Here is a 15,864-nt window from a genome sequence, read left to right as displayed (position 1 = left end):
TTATACACTTTACCTTGATGGGTAGAGTTGTAGAGTGTTCATTCATACCACTAAATAATATTTAATTTTTACAGTCCCACATATTGCTGCTTACAATGCATATTGTCTACTTTTTAATTGACTAGGTTGCTGCAGTAAGTACCATAGTGAACAGAGGGATAACACCAAAAGCCTTTGTGTTCAGAAACTATGGACATTTTCCTGGAATCAACTCTCACTATTTGGGAGGCTGTCAGTATAAAATGTGGCAGGCCATCAGAGCCTCATCCGCTGCTCCAGGCTACTTTGCAGAATATGCGTTAGGAAATGATCTTCATCAAGTAAGTTGACTGTGTGGCTTGTCTTCTAAAACTTGACATGACTGAAAAGAGTTGACACTTACAACTGAACTTGGAGGGATCCACCAAGGAAACTTCCCTCATGTCTCCATGTGGTAAAAGATGTGTGTGCAGTATAGGATATTTTTAGCTGTTTGTTTTTCTTAAATTAATAAGCCCTCTGGTTTGAGAGCGTATTTTAGGAAAGATTTGTTTGTATCTCCTGAAGTGAGATTCATGACCAGTTAACGATAATTTTAATTTGATGGAAAAACGAAGTAGTATGCGTGCTTGGCTTTCCAAATGTGATAAAAATTAAAAGTGAAACAGTCCCTAAAAATGCAGAATGCAGTCAATTGACAGATTTGGTGGACGTATTTGGAAAGAGATGTAATAAAATAATAATAGTAAACACTCAGTGGGTTAACTAGGTGCCAGACACCTATATAGCCCTTTGTACATATTTCCTCATTTAATTATGACTGCTTATGAGGCAGATAGAGTGATGTCCATTTTGCAAATGAGAAATTGAAGTCTTAAGAAAAATTAAGTGACCTGACTGGGGTTTCAGCTGTTAATTGATGGAGTTAGCATGCTGTCTATAATTATACTATTTAAACATTTATGGCTAAATGATCTGTTAAGCTGAACATTGTTTCTGTAATGTTGAATGATACATTCTTTTCCTGTGACAGAGACTTTTATTTATCATAAATTATTTTCCCTATCAAGTTTTCCCACTATTTATGAAAATTTTAACTCATAGTTTATACTCAGTGATAAAAAAGTCAACAAAGCTTTTGAGCTGATAACTTCCAAAATATATGTTTTAATGTGTGCTTAATTTATTATATGCTACTGCACTTAAAAAATTCTTTGATGGAGTCAATAACCTTAACTCTCCTGTCTGACTCGGTATTCAGATAAAGAAAACTTATTTTAATAATAATTTTTAGATATTGTTCAAAAACTCATAGTTTTTTGTATAAATGCATAGCATCTATATATGTGTTAATGTTATAATATCTAAAATATTGTTATCAATTTCACCTTCTATAATTTTATGTACCAGCTTAGATATATTGTATTTTTAAGTGTTGGATTCAGCTATCTCATTTTCTTTCTGTCTTACCAGAAGTAATATTATAATCTTGGTAGTTAAGATATTAAAATTGGTTCCTTTGGTCTCTGGAGTTAGTGCAGACTGTTTCCTACTTGGTCAGCTCAGTCATTGCGGAGTTATGTAAGGCACTTCCCATTCTCACTTTCCTTTGCTTTATTCCTCCCCCTCAGGGCAGAAAGTGCTAGCTGTAGAGCTTAGTTCTGACATTTTATTTCAGGACTTACTGGTCAAAATAAAAATTGTATTTTAATATATATGTTGCCATTTGTAACGACAACTTCTTCATATTCCATAGTATTTTCACCATGTCATAAATGGAGAAATAACAGTATTTTCACCATGTCATAAATGGAGAAATAACAGTGTATTTGGAGATGTAATAGTTAAGGTTTATAGCTTACAACTTGAAGACTTGTCATGCTACAAAATTGCAGTTATGCCAAATATTAGTGAAAGTCTCAGATGAAAAGTTACTGCATTTCAGGACCATACATTCCCAGACTTCAAAAGAAGTTATCTCATTTGCTCTTTATGCTTTATCTAAGAGGAAGTAGTTCTGAGATTTAATTTAGTCCTATAGAATGCAAATCATAAACCAAAGTAATTCAGTGATTCTTTTTCCATTTTAGGTAGACTAGTGATACTCCTTTCCATGCAAAGCAGTTTTTATTTTGATGACCATAATCTTTGAACTTAGGCTGGTATACAGATTAAAATAATTGATATAAATGTTATTTAAAGCATGTAACTATGCAGGGAAATATGCTTAATATTTTGTAATGACCTCTGAGGGAAAAGAATCTGAAGAAAATATTTAGTTTCATAAATATATATATATATAAATGAATTGCTGTGCAGACATGACTTAATGATTAAACCACCACCACCTCCATCACACCTGAAACTAACATGATACTGTAAATTAACTGTTCTTCAATTGTAAAAAATTAAAAAATAATGCATAAAATCATATATGAAGAGAATATACTTTCATGTAAATCAGTGACTTGATTCCAGAAAGATTAGCACATCTAACTCAATATTCTGATAGAATCTAGAATCTAAGCAAACCATTTTTGAGCAAATATTTTCCTTATTCCATATTCCTTTCTGGATACTTGAAGAAATGGGATATTTTTCTCTTCCAAAGACACCATGTAAGGCTGATTAGCGTATTCTAAGATATGAATGATCTTAATTGCTTAAACAAAGAAAACATTCAAGCAAAGTTCCCTTCCTACTCTTCAAAAGTTGCCAAGAAGTTTTAAAACTATAACTCACTATTTATTACAATCCTTTTCTCCTTAGCCCTTAGAATAATTACATTCAGTATTTCTGGTCTCATTTTTAAAATGAGACTATCATGTCTGACATATGTTTTAATGTAAGTTCATATCCTTTTTATAATCAGGTAGAGTATAAATTATAAATTATGGAACTTCCCTAGTGGCTCAGACTATAAAGAATCTACCTGCAATGGAAAAGACCTAGGTTCGGTCCCTGAGTTGGGAAGATCCCCAGGAAAAAGGCATGGCAACCCACTCCAGTATTCCCTCCTGGAAAATTCTATGGACAGAGAAGTCTGTCAGGCTTCTCCCATAGTCCATGGGGTTGCAAAGAGTCAGACACAACTGAGTGACTAACACTGAAGTACAAGTTAGTGGATGGGTAGATTTCATTTGTCTTTGTAAAGAAATGAATGATATTACAGTGTTGCAAGGTTTATTAGATGTCCTGGGAAACTATAAAGTAGGAAGAATTCTTTTTGAATAGCTTCTAATGTATTATTTGTCTCCCCCAACCCAAGTAGCATCATATTTGTCTTGAAATAATTACTTTTTACAAAATTATCCCTTCTCTCTTTCTAACAGCTTTATTGAAGTAAAATTGATAGACAAAAAACTACACATATTTTATGTATACAGTTTAATGAAGTTGATCATATGCATATCCCTTCTCTCTTTCCACCTCCTCTTCCAAAATTAAATCATTTTTTCACTGTCTTTGGAGAAAGATCCTGATAAATTAGCTTGCACTAAAGGTTTTACTGGCAGATTCTAATATATTATTTCTTTTAGTCCTTATTTACATTTTAAAATGTTAGGTTCAGAACTCAGAATACATTAACCTAAAACAAATTATGATATTTCATATGAACCTTCCAAGTAAAGGATGTTTTAAGCAGAAAGATCCTGCCTAGCATTTTCTGTGCTAAATTATGCCTGTGCCAGGCCACAACTAACAGTATTCATTTTCAGTTCAGTTCAGTTCAGTTGCTCAGTTGTGTGTGACTCTTTGCGACCTCATGAACCACAGCACGCTAGGCCTCCCTGTCCATTACCAACTCCCGGAGTCCACCCAAACCCATGTCCATCGAGTCGGTGATGCCATCTAGCCATCTCATCCTCTGTCATCCCCTTCTCCTCCTGCCCCCAATCCTTCCCAGCATCAGGGTCTTTTCCAATGAGTCAACTCTTTGCATGAAGCGGCCAACGTATTGGAGTTTCAGCTTCAACATCAGTCCTCCCAATGAACACCCAGGACTGATCTCCTTTAGGATGGACTGGTTGGATCTCCTTGCAGTCCAAGGGACTCTCAAGAGTCTTCTCCAACACCAAAGTTCAAAAGCATCAATTCTCCGGCGCTCAGCTTTCTTTACTGTCCAACTCTCACATCCATACATGACTACTGGAAAAACCATAGCCTTGACTAGATGGACCTTTGTTGGCAAAGTAATGTCTCTGCTTTTAAATATGCTATCTAGGTTGGTCATAACCTTCCTTCCAAGGAATAAGCAAGCGTCTTTTAATTTCATGGCTGCAGTCACCATCAGCAGTGATTTTGGAGCCCCCAAAAATAAAAGTCGGACACTGTTTCCATTGTTTCCCCATCTATTTCCCATGAGGTGATGGGACCAGATGCCACGATCTTAGTTTTCTGAATGTTGAGCTTTAAGCCAACTTTTTCACTCTCCTCTTTCACTTTCATCAAGAGGCTCTATAGTTCTTCTTCGCTTTCTGCCATAAGGGTGGTGTCATCTGCATATCTGAGGTTATTGAGATTTCTCCCGGCAATCTTGATTCCAGTTTGTGTTTCTTCCAGCCCAGCGTTTCTCATGATGTACTCTGCATATAAGTTAAATAAGCAGGGTGACAATATACAGCCTTGACGTACTCCTTTTCCTATTTGGAACCAGTCTGTTGTTCCATGTCCAGTTCTAACTGTTGCTTCCTGACCTACATACAGGTTTCTCAAGAGACAGGTCAGATGGTCTGGTATTCCCATCTCTTTCAGAATTTTCCACAGTTTATTGTGATCCACACAGTCAAAGACTTTGGTATAGTCAATAAAGCAGAAATAGATGTTTTTCTGAAACTCTCTTGCTTTTTAACTGGATAAAATGTTGAGAGTGCTTATTCGGTGCCAGACATTATGTTAACCATAAAAAATATGAAGGTTTTTAATAATTGCTGACATATTGTTTGTGTTTCCTGGATCTTATCATCAAATAACTCAAAACTAGAAGAATATAAACAGTTATAGAATAAGATGATAAATTCAATAATAAAAATACGTACAGAGTTAAGAAGTAGTATAAAAGATGTGATTTATTTTGTCAGGATTGACTTTACAAAGAAGTCTTCTGCTGAGTTTACATATAAAGAATGAATAGTTGAATAGGATAGAAATAGGATGGAAGGGACGGGGAATCATTGCTTAATGGTTGCAGATCCTATTTGGTGTAATAAAACCGTTTTGGAAATAGTGGTGATAATTGTAAAACATTCTGAGTGTTACTGATGCCACTGAATTGTAACCTTAAAAATGCTTAAAAGGACCAAATTTATTTTTTTCATAATAAAAGACAAATTTTTAAACACCCTATTAGGGAGTTCCCCGGTGGTTAAGATTTGGCACTTTACTGCCATCACCCAGGTTCAGTCCCTTGTCAGGGAACTGAGATCCCCTAAGATTTGCTGCATGGCCAAAATTAAAAAAAAAAAAAAAAAGCTAAACATGAGTTGATTAAGAGACATTCATTTGTATGGTCCATCAGTTATTTTCCAGTATAAATTCTGACTTATGAATATACATTAAAAGCAGTAAAAAGTATCCAGATATTAGGCTTTTAAGCACATGCATGATGTACTACAGTTAAAACACAATCCTGTGTACCTCTTAAAAGATAAGTATCAATTTACTTACCAAGTTTATTTTTCAAGTCTGTTTTACCTCAGTGCTTAGTATAAGCAGTGGCTGATAAACGCGAAGTATACAATAAATAAGTAAATGTGAGTATGAATACTGTGTGAGCGGAAAGGCTTCAGGAGATGCCGTAAACATTACATTAGCCTAATGACTTGCTGATAGAAAAGGCATCTAACAAGAGTGGGCTAATAACTCTGTAAATGTTTAAGGGATGGTATGCCTCACCACTGGGCTGAAGTGAATACCAAAAATGTCAACTTCTGTACTTTTTTGGATGGAAACCAAGTAAAGTTTAAGGAACAGGAATTTTAATTTTGAAGCAAGCTAGTAAAACCACTGAAAACTTGGGAACTTTTGATGGGGGATTAATTTTACTATTATCACTTCTTGCTAAACCTTGTTTGCCCTTCTTTTCTCCCCTTTTTCTCTTTTCTTAATCCTTTATCAGTTCAGTTCAGTTGCTCAGTGATGTCCGACTCTTTGCAACCCCATGGACTGTGGCACGCCAGGCTTCCCTGTCCATCACCAACTCCCGGAGCTTGCTTAAATTCATGTCCATCGAGTTAGTGATGCCATCCAACCATCTCATCCTCTGTTGTCCCCTTCTCCTCCTACCTTCAGTCTTTCCCAGCATCAGGGTCTTTTCCAGTGGGTCAGTTCTTCTCATCAGGTGGCCAAAGTATTGGAGTTTCAGTTTCACCATCAGCCCTTCCAGTGAATATTCAGAACTGATTTCCTTCAGGATTGACTGGTTTGATCTCCCTGCAGTCCAAGGGACTCTCAAGCATCTTCTCCAACACCACAGTTCAAAAGAATCAGTTTTTTGGTGCTCAGCTTTCTTTATAGTCCCTCTCTCACATCCATACATGACTACTGGAAAAACCATAGTTTTGACTAGATGGACCTTTGTTGGCAAAGTAGTGTCTCTGCTTTTTAATATGCTGTCTAGGTGGTCATAACTTTCCTTCCAAGGAGCAAGCATCTTTTAATTTCATGGCTACAGTCACCATGTGCAGTGATTTTGGAGCCCCAAAATATAAAGTCTCTGTTTCCATTGTTTCCCCGTGTATTTGCCATGAAATTATGGGACCGGATGCCATGATCTTAGTTTTCTGAATGTTGAGTTTTAAGGCAACTTCTTCACTCTCCTCTTTCATTTTCATCAGAAGGCTCTTTAGTTCTTTGCCTTGACGTACTCCTTTCTCAATTTAGAAGCAGTCTGTTCCATGTCCAATGGAACTGTCCTTCTTTATAGTTTTTATGATAATGAAATGTTTCATCTAAAATAGCCAAATGATTAGAAGTTGCAGAGTATAAATACAGAATTGAGGATAAAAATAATTTAATGAAAGAAATAGCTTTCTGCTGAATTAGAAGTGGAGTATGGGATGGGCATCGTTCATTTTATCCCATTTCTGGCATAAACCTCAGGTGATATATCTACTAAATTTTGAACAGCTATAAACTTTTAGAAAATTATTTTCTTTCCTTGTGGATTCTTCAAAATAATGTAGATTATTGATGATGCTTAGAAATATAAAGCTTGCTTACTTTGTTTAGGTTATATCTGCAGTAAATGAAATTGATACTTTGAAATTGTATTGTTGATAAAATTTCAACTTAAATTGCTTTAACCAATTTGGTTTTATTGGATTTGTGAAAGAACTGGTCTTTATTTATTTGGTAAAACCACAATTCTTTTGTTAGATTTTATATAGACTCTATTAACCACTAAACAAGGATAAAAACCTTTAAAAGTAATTCTGTTCATTTGAGTAATTTTGAGCAAAATATTCAGAGCAATCCAAAGTTCAAAAAGAACCTCCGTAATAGTAAAGGAAAGTTTAATAAAGCCAGTGGGGCCAGTGAATTTTCATATGAATTGTTCTGCAGCTGTAGTTTATAAACTAAATTCACTTTAAAGGAATCTCTTGTTTTTAAATAATTTGTTAAGTTTATTACATAGTTGAGTTTTCCTAACTGAGTAAATTTCAAACTGTGGAAAATGTAATTTGTTTTCACATTTGTAAAAAAGAATTTCACTTCAAATTTACCTCCTATATTTGTTTGACTTGCATTTTGCAGGATGGAGGTTTGCTCCTGAATAACCCTTCCGCATTAGCAATGCACGAGTGTAAATGCCTTTGGCCAGACGTCCCGTTAGAGTGTATAGTATCCCTGGGCACCGGGCGTTACGAGAGTGATGTGAGAAACAATGTGACCTACACGAGCCTAAAAACCAAACTGTCTAATGTTATCAACAGTGCTACAGACACGGAAGGTTAGTCTGTTTATTTGCTGTCTTAATGTACTTCACCTGTAGAATTCAGTTTTTGGTAGACGATGCCGATGCTCACTGCAAAAAGTACATTGTTGTGTCTGTATTGCAGGCTTAGGAAGCACATGGGAACAGGTCTTTGCAATTTCTCTTTCTCCTCACTCATTTCTACAGTAGCAACTTCTCTGTGTGGGAGCTAGTGGTACTTTTGCCTCCTTACAGTTGGAGAAGTAGCTGAGGCAGGAGTAGCACAAAGGCTTGGTTGAAGACTCGTAAGAAAAAGAAAAAGGAGGTTGGTTCAGATAAACACAGGATAACAGGGAGAGAATCAGAGTACTTCTGGATTATGTAATAACGTGAAGGCAAACTAGAATAAGTCCTTACTTCCACTCTGGCTGCCCCTGTAATCTAGCCTTCCTAATAAAGCCCAAGTGATCCTTTAAAATGTAAATTACATCATGTCTTTACCTGGTTCCAAACCCTGTAGTCTTCCCATCACACTTAGAACAAAATCCCAACACCTCATTCACTGAAATTCACCAGCCTTGGAAGACCTAGCCTTTGAATGCATGTCTTCCCCTGCTCTCAAGCTGTGTCCCCTCTGTAAAGTGTGTCTGGCTACACTTGAATTCTTGCTGTTCCTCAACTTCCTAAGAAGGCCCTGCCTCAGATATCTGTCTTCTGTTTGTAAGGCCTTGCCCAGATATCAGTATGTGCTCAAGTCCCTCCCTTAACTTCATTCCGGTCTCTGCTCAGATGTCACTTTCCCTGAGAGCCCTTTTCTGTTCACTTTCTAATCTCTGTCCCACCAGAATGTACCCAGCTAACTATGTTGACTGCAATGCCTGGCACATAGTAGGTAGTCAGTATTTGTTGACTTTCTAATTTTGGCCTTGACATCTAGAGCTCCTTATTTTACTATATTATTTTTAAGTCCTACATGAAATCTGTTATTAAATTTGTAAAAAGAATTGTTCCCAATTAACAGCCCCTTGCTTCTGAATCTCATTCTTTCTCTATTATCTTATTACTGACTGAGTCATCAGCCTACATGAGCGTCTTAAACTTCCCACTAAGGACGTTTATCTATTATATGATAACCCAAGAAAAGGTGACATTCTGGACTTCTCACTATCTACAATTTTGTTGTCACATCAATAAAATATTCTTACCGTAAGCAGTCTTCTTAGAAAAAGATAGCTTTGATCACCCAATCTTATGATACTCATATGTATACCTTGTGCAAACCACATTATTGGCTCACTTGAAATTTTTAAGAAATATGAAATACTGCCTTTGTGCACATACACTCTAGTTAATGAAGAATTAGAGTGAAACATGTAATTGCTAATATTAGATGGTTATTGATGTATAAAAACAGCAGTTTCCTTTTAAAGTTATATGCAAGACCTGAACAGTAAAAAGTACAAAACATTACTGAGAGAAATTAAAGCAGGCCTAAATAATTGATAACTGTGCTCATGAATTGGAAATGTCAGTAATGTTATGGTGGCAAACCACAGATTGATTTATAGACTTCATGCAACTGCTATAGAAATCAAAAACGGACTTTTTGTGGGGTAGAGATTAACATGATGACTGTAAAATTCGTACGGGTATGCAAAGGACCTAGAGTAACCAAAACAGTTTTGAAAAAGAACAAAATTAGAGGACTTAGACCCTCCGACTTCAAGGCTGTAAAACTACAGTAAGGAAGGGTGGTGTTTGCATTAGATCAGTGGTACCTAATAATACAAAAATTGATCCAGACATGTATACTCAAAAGATTTTTGACAAAGGTAACTCAAAGAGGAAAGGATAATCTTTTCAACAAATAGTACCAGGACAATTAGATAACTGTATTTAAAAAACTGAACCTTGACCCTTCACACCATATACAAAAACTAACTTGAAATAGATCATAGATCTAAATATAAGAGTTAAAACTGCAAATCTTCTAAAATACCCTGGAGAAAATCTTAATGACGTTGGGTTAGGTAAAGAGTTGTTGATAGTACATAAGATGAAAAACAGATAAATTAGACTTCATTAAGTTATAAATTTTGTTCTTAAAAAGACACTTAATGAAGAGAAAGCTATCTACTGAAGTCAAATATTAGTAAAATATGTGTTTGATCCATCATCAGAACCAAATGTATAATCAGATGCAAAATATATAGAAAATGCTTCCATTATATCATATAAGGAATATATAGAGATGAAAACAAAACAAAAAAATCAATGAAAAAAAGTGGCCAAAATATTTGAACAGATGCTTCACTGAAGAAGATATACAGGGGACTGATAGATTTTTCAACATTATTAGTCATTAGGGAAATGAATATTAAAGCCACGAGATACCAGTACACACCCTCTAAAATGATTAAAAATAAGACCAACAATAACAAGTCTTTGCAAAGATAAGGAACAGTGAGAACTCAGATAATCCTGGTGGTTAACACGCAGAATGGTGCAATCATTTGGAAAAGAGTGTTGTTGTTCTTAATAAGATAAGTAAACTTTTACCATATGAACAAGCAGTTTCATCCCTGAGTATTTATGCAAGAAAAATAGAACCATATATCCACAAATTGACAGGATTATTTCTAATAGCTGAAAACTGAAGAGAAGTAGACCCAGACCAGAGAGAACAAATTGTGTAATATCCCTACAGTGAATTACTACTTAGCAATAAAAAGGAAGAAACTGTTGATCCATACTGCAACATGTATTTCAGAAGCATTTTGCTGAGTAAAAACAATAACCAGACACAGAAGAGCTATATATATATTTGTAAGTTTGTTTATATGAAATTCTAGAAAAGGCAAAAGATAAGGGAGGAATCAACCATAAAGAGGCATGAAGAAGATTTTGGGGTGATGGACAGTATTCTGTGTCATGGTTGTGATCAAACAAGTGTATACAGTTGTCAAAACCTGGCAGTTTAGACATTTAAAATTTATTAACCTTATTGTATATAAATTATACCTCAATAAAGATGATCTCGGGAAATTAAAAAACAACAAAAGAAAGGTTGAAAAGGCATCTCAGCAGTGGCTAACAGTAGGACCGAAAACAGAGAAGAGAGTCCTGGAGCTGGGATCCTAATTTAACAGAATTATATGGTATATATCAGGAATTGAATTTCATTTCATAGTTATATTCAATATTATGGATTCTTTACTCCTGCCGTTAATTAGCTAGAATGTGAAAAATAAGCAAGGCTTTCTGATTTGCCTAAAATAGGATAATTTAAGTAAACATAAAATTAGATCATTGCAGAATAATTTGATTTTTTAATTCGCTCTATCCTCTCTTTGTTTTAACAGAAGTCCATGTAATGCTTGATGGTCTATTACCTCCTGACACCTATTTTAGATTTAATCCTGTTATGTGTGAAAACATACCTCTCGATGAAAGTCGAAATGAAAAGCTGAATCAGCTGCAGTTGGAAGGGTTGAAGTACATAGAAAGAAATGAAGAAAAAATGAAAAAACTTGCAAAAATATTAAGTCAAGAAAAAACAACTCTGCAGAAAATTAATGATTGGATAAAACTAAAAACTGACATGTATGAAGGCCTTCCATTCTTTTCAAAATTGTGATGAGTGTGTGCGTGTAGTCCCCTAACTGAATGCCTGTTGAGAAGATCCACAGAATTCAATAAGGAATCGTGGGGTTCAGCATGATTTATCTTTAAAATGCTCTTGAATTCTGGGGAATCTTGAAAAGACAGTGTTTGGACCAGCTTGCACAGTACAGAGAGAGTGTACTTGGTTACAGAATTCATATGGAAATTAGGTTTTTATGATGTTAATAATTAACTGTGCTTTAGGAATCTTACTGTACTAGTTGATTTTAGTACATATCGATGTTGTATTGTTTGATGTTTGAAAATTTGTTAATATATGTGCCAAACAAGAACTGAAAACTATCACATTATACTTGGTATTTTTACTTTAGTCACCATAATCATGTTAAATTTATTTGATCATTGAATTTCTTTCAAGTGGAAAAACTAATTTCTTCTTCATTACTTTAAACATTACTTAGGTTTTTGATAGCTATATTCTATGATCCAAATGTTGCCTCCCACGATTGTCATGTGATCTAAACAGATGCAGAAAAAAATGGAATTCTCTCTATCAAAGGACTTTTACATTTGAAATATGAAAGAGCCAGATACCGTTTTCTATTCCAAATATGTTTATTTCAACATTGTTTGGTTCCGAAAGATAGGTGAAGTTCCTGTCAACCACTTTGCCCCCCTAAAATTTCAAGATAATGCTGTGTGTCAATTTTCTAGCTCTAGCTTATCATTCACTCATATGAAATTAATTATTCGAATTTACTGAAGAAATACCCCATCATTAGCAAAAAATAAACTGTTGAAATAATCTGTTAAAAGGCTAATGTCATTTTATAATTATTTACTATTTATAGTGTAGCCTGTCATCTCTTTGTAGCTCTGTCAACAGTATGCTTAAAAAAATGTCAGGCTTGTTTTATCTTAACTCCTTTAACCATCTAGACTTCACAGAGGTTAATAACATATACAGCAACTTGCATCGTTGTTTATGCTAACCAAATTCCATCTTTGTTGTGTTATCTATCGACCATGTAAATCCTTTACTGTGTTTAGATTTGTCAAGAGAAATGAAAAGAGGTGAGTGTCCTTTGCTTTCTCTACATAAACTAGAGCTAAACCCATTACTGTGTCTTTGCATCTGTGCGTAGAGCCAGTGAGGCGTTGTTCACAGATGCTGGGGGAGCTGAGAGGCTAGATGCTAATTTGGGCTCCGATGCACAACCCTTCTGTTTTGACTTGGAGGAGGGCGGATAACCTCTCTGGGATTCAGATATTTTATTCTGGGAAAGTGGTAAGAGCTAGCTCTAAAATTTTATTTACTCAGGGCAGCTGGAAAGAAAATTCTACACATGTAGAAGCAAAAGATTACAAGAGATGTGAAAATGAATTTTCAGTCCTACACAGGTAAAATATCTGCTCTTTTCAAAGAAGCCAAGAATTCTCTGTTTCAGTAAGAAAATGTAATAAATTATCCAACTCATCGATTATTTTAAAAATATAGAAAATAAAAGTTGTAGCTCAGTCTTTTTTGGATAATTTTGTTCTTATTTATGTGATCAGTGCTGTGCTTGTAATATTTGACTTCTGTACTTGCTGCTGATGTTATCCATTATTAAAAATGGTGCTTTGGGTAGAGTTGTCCAAGGCATATAGGCAGGGGTGGAGAGAGCCTGGCCGGGGTTATAATTACACTCTGCACCTCTCCCTCTCCCATGCCATACTTTATCCAGGAGAAAGTAGATGACAAAGGAACCTTCTGGGAGGGAGGGAAGTCAAGAACACTGAGCAAGCAGTCTGAGGGGACACTACCCCCGCTTCCTGCCCAGCAGTTTCTGATAACTGCCTTCTTTCACATGGGATAAATCTGCTAATGACCGAAGGACTGGGACCACTAGAGTTCCAGGGTCAAAATTTTACCTGACCTGCTATGCTCTAGAGATATTGGGTTGGCCCAAAAGTTCATTCAGACTTTTCTGTAACATCTTACAGGAAAACTTGAACAAACTTTTTGGCCAACCCAGAAATTCCAGTTACAGTTTTAAATATTCCATAAGTATCAGTGCTAGTTAATGTGACTAGAAACATCACCCTGTATCGTCCAAATTACCGTTTTTAAACACAGTGTAAGTAACTATGAAGCTACCATTGATTTCTAAAAATAGTGTAAAAAGTCCTTTCAGACCACAAATATTACATATTCATATATATCTGAACTTATACATATAAGAAAAATGCAGATAATTGGAAATCAAAATATTCTGAATTTTCATTGTAATGTTCATTGTAATATAGCAAAGTTCAAGTACAATAAAGTATTAATGCAGTTTACATACTTGTAAATTGCATTCTTGTCCTAACATGATGCAGTTCATCTGTTTTATAGCTAAAGTTAACTCTCCATCCCTTGTTTTTGCTTGACTGATTATTTTCCTCTTAAACATCACAAGGTACTTTAGCCGTAGCTTTTTTCTGGAACTACACACATGGCATCTAAGTATGTTCCCATGTCCCTGTCTCTGTCCTTGTTGCTTTTGCTTTTCTCACTCTCCAACAAAAGGTACACCCAGTTGGGTAGCTCACCTATTTTCAGTTGTCCCCATTTGTACTTGAAACTGATTATCTGAAGAATTATGTCATTCACCTGAGATAACCTTCACTTTACAATGAAGCCAGTGCTTTCCTTTGTCCAAAAGCAGAGTGGATTTCTTTTCAGAAAATAACAGAAGAAAAGAATACTCTCTTGAAATATGAAGACACACTACCAAGTAGGTTATGGGTTCTTTATTGGACTGTTTTTAAAGTACGATCAGTTCTTTATGAGAAGAATGTTTTAAAGTTTTAAAGATAGATAATGGCCAAATTAGGTTCCTTCCAATGCAATAATTCTGTGATAATTTATAAAAGTAAACAGTGACCAAATGAGTTAAATGTCAGAGAAGAAATGAGGATATTCCTACTTATTCATTCATATCACTTATTCTCGTAAGATTTAACTGATATCTTTGGCACACAGTTTATGCTTCTTGATAAATTAATTAAAATCAACTAGTTTTCATTCATGCTAGTGAATATATCTCATTTTTAAAATTATTTTAATGTTTTAAAAATACAACAATGTGTGCCTTGCAGGTGGCTATATTTTGAAAAATGATTGAAAAACCAGAATGTATCTACTGTCAATAGTTTTACAGCTAAACCAGTAAAGTTATTAGATTATATTTCCATTTTTACCATAAGGGAAATTTCATAGCTCTGAAAGTAGAGAAACATAAATGTTGTTTAAGTGTTTTCACATCTATAGAGGAAATGGGAATATTTTTATGATTACTACTAGCTAATATCTAGCACTTACATCAGAGAAGGCAATGGCACCCACTCCAGTACTCTTGCCTGGAAAATCCCATGGACAGAGGAGCCTGGTAGGCTACAGTCCATGGGGTCGCTAAGGGTCGGACACGACTGAGCAACTTCACTTTCACTTGTCCCTTTCATGCACTGGAGAAGGCAATGGCAACCCACTCCAGTATTTTTGCCTGGAGAATCCCAGGAACGGCGGAGCCTGGTGGCTGCCGTCTATGGGGTCGCACAGAGTCGGACACGACTGTAGCGACTTAGCAGCAGCAGCAGCAGCACTTACATGCCAAACACTATGCTGAAAGCTTTATGTCCACTATCTCATTATATTATTTATATCCCTGTGGAAGAGGTGCTATTACTATTATTCCTAATGACTAAAAAAAAGGAAGTTAAATAAGGGGCTTCCCTGGCAGTCCAGTGGTTAAGACTCCATATTTCCAGCACGTTGCTACAGAGGATTTTAGGAACTAAGGTCACACATGCCAAAAAAAAAAAAAGTTAAATACAAGTGAGGCAAAGAGAAAAATCATAAACGTTTTGAACTTTTTGTTTCTCTGAAGTAGCCAGGTTCAAAAGTTCATTATTCACTGTGCAAGTATTTATTAACTGACATCTTTGTTTCAAGATTGACTCCACCCTTTACATCACCCATATTGGATCATTCCTGCTTTCTCGTGAAGTGTATTTTTTTCCTTCATTTTTTACAGCTTGATTGAGGTGTAATTTCCATACCAAAAAAGTCATCCACTGCAAGTGTTCAGCACTTTGTAGTAGATGTATAGAGTTGTGCAACCATCAAATAGTCCAGTTTAAGAGCAATGTCGTCATCCACAGATCTTGCCTCACGCTTGTTTATAGCCATTCCCTACTCCTGTCCCCTGCTCCAGATAACCAGTGATGTGCTATCTGTCTGTATAGAGTTACTGTTTCTGGATATTTCCTATAAATGGGATCATATAATATATAATCTTCTGCATCTATTTTCTTTTCAC

General features: G+C 35.4%; 1 protein-coding gene across 4 annotated transcripts in view; it reads left to right on the top strand.

Annotated features, from left to right (window-relative positions):
• Positions 1-13,039, top strand: part of PNPLA8 (patatin like domain 8, phospholipase A2) — a 45,192-nt gene extending 32,153 nt beyond the window's left edge. For all 4 annotated transcript variants that reach the window (XM_081535999.1, XM_081535997.1, XM_081536000.1 and 1 more), the window contains exons 8-10: positions 126-320; positions 7,735-7,930; positions 11,257-13,039. In XM_081535999.1, the coding sequence (XP_081392125.1) occupies positions 126-320; positions 7,735-7,930; positions 11,257-11,531 (666 nt within the window). In that variant the 3' untranslated portion in view covers positions 11,532-13,039. The remainder of the gene's footprint in view (positions 1-125; positions 321-7,734; positions 7,931-11,256) is intronic.
• Positions 13,040-15,864: the final 2,825 nt, after the last annotated feature.

This window comes from Giraffa tippelskirchi, chromosome 10 (genome assembly GCF_054371585.1).
Source record: "Giraffa tippelskirchi isolate mGirTip1 chromosome 10, T2T-mGirTip1v1.2.pri, whole genome shotgun sequence".
Lineage (NCBI taxonomy): Eukaryota > Metazoa > Chordata > Mammalia > Artiodactyla > Giraffidae > Giraffa > Giraffa tippelskirchi.
This window is presented reverse-complemented; position numbering and strand designations above follow the sequence as displayed.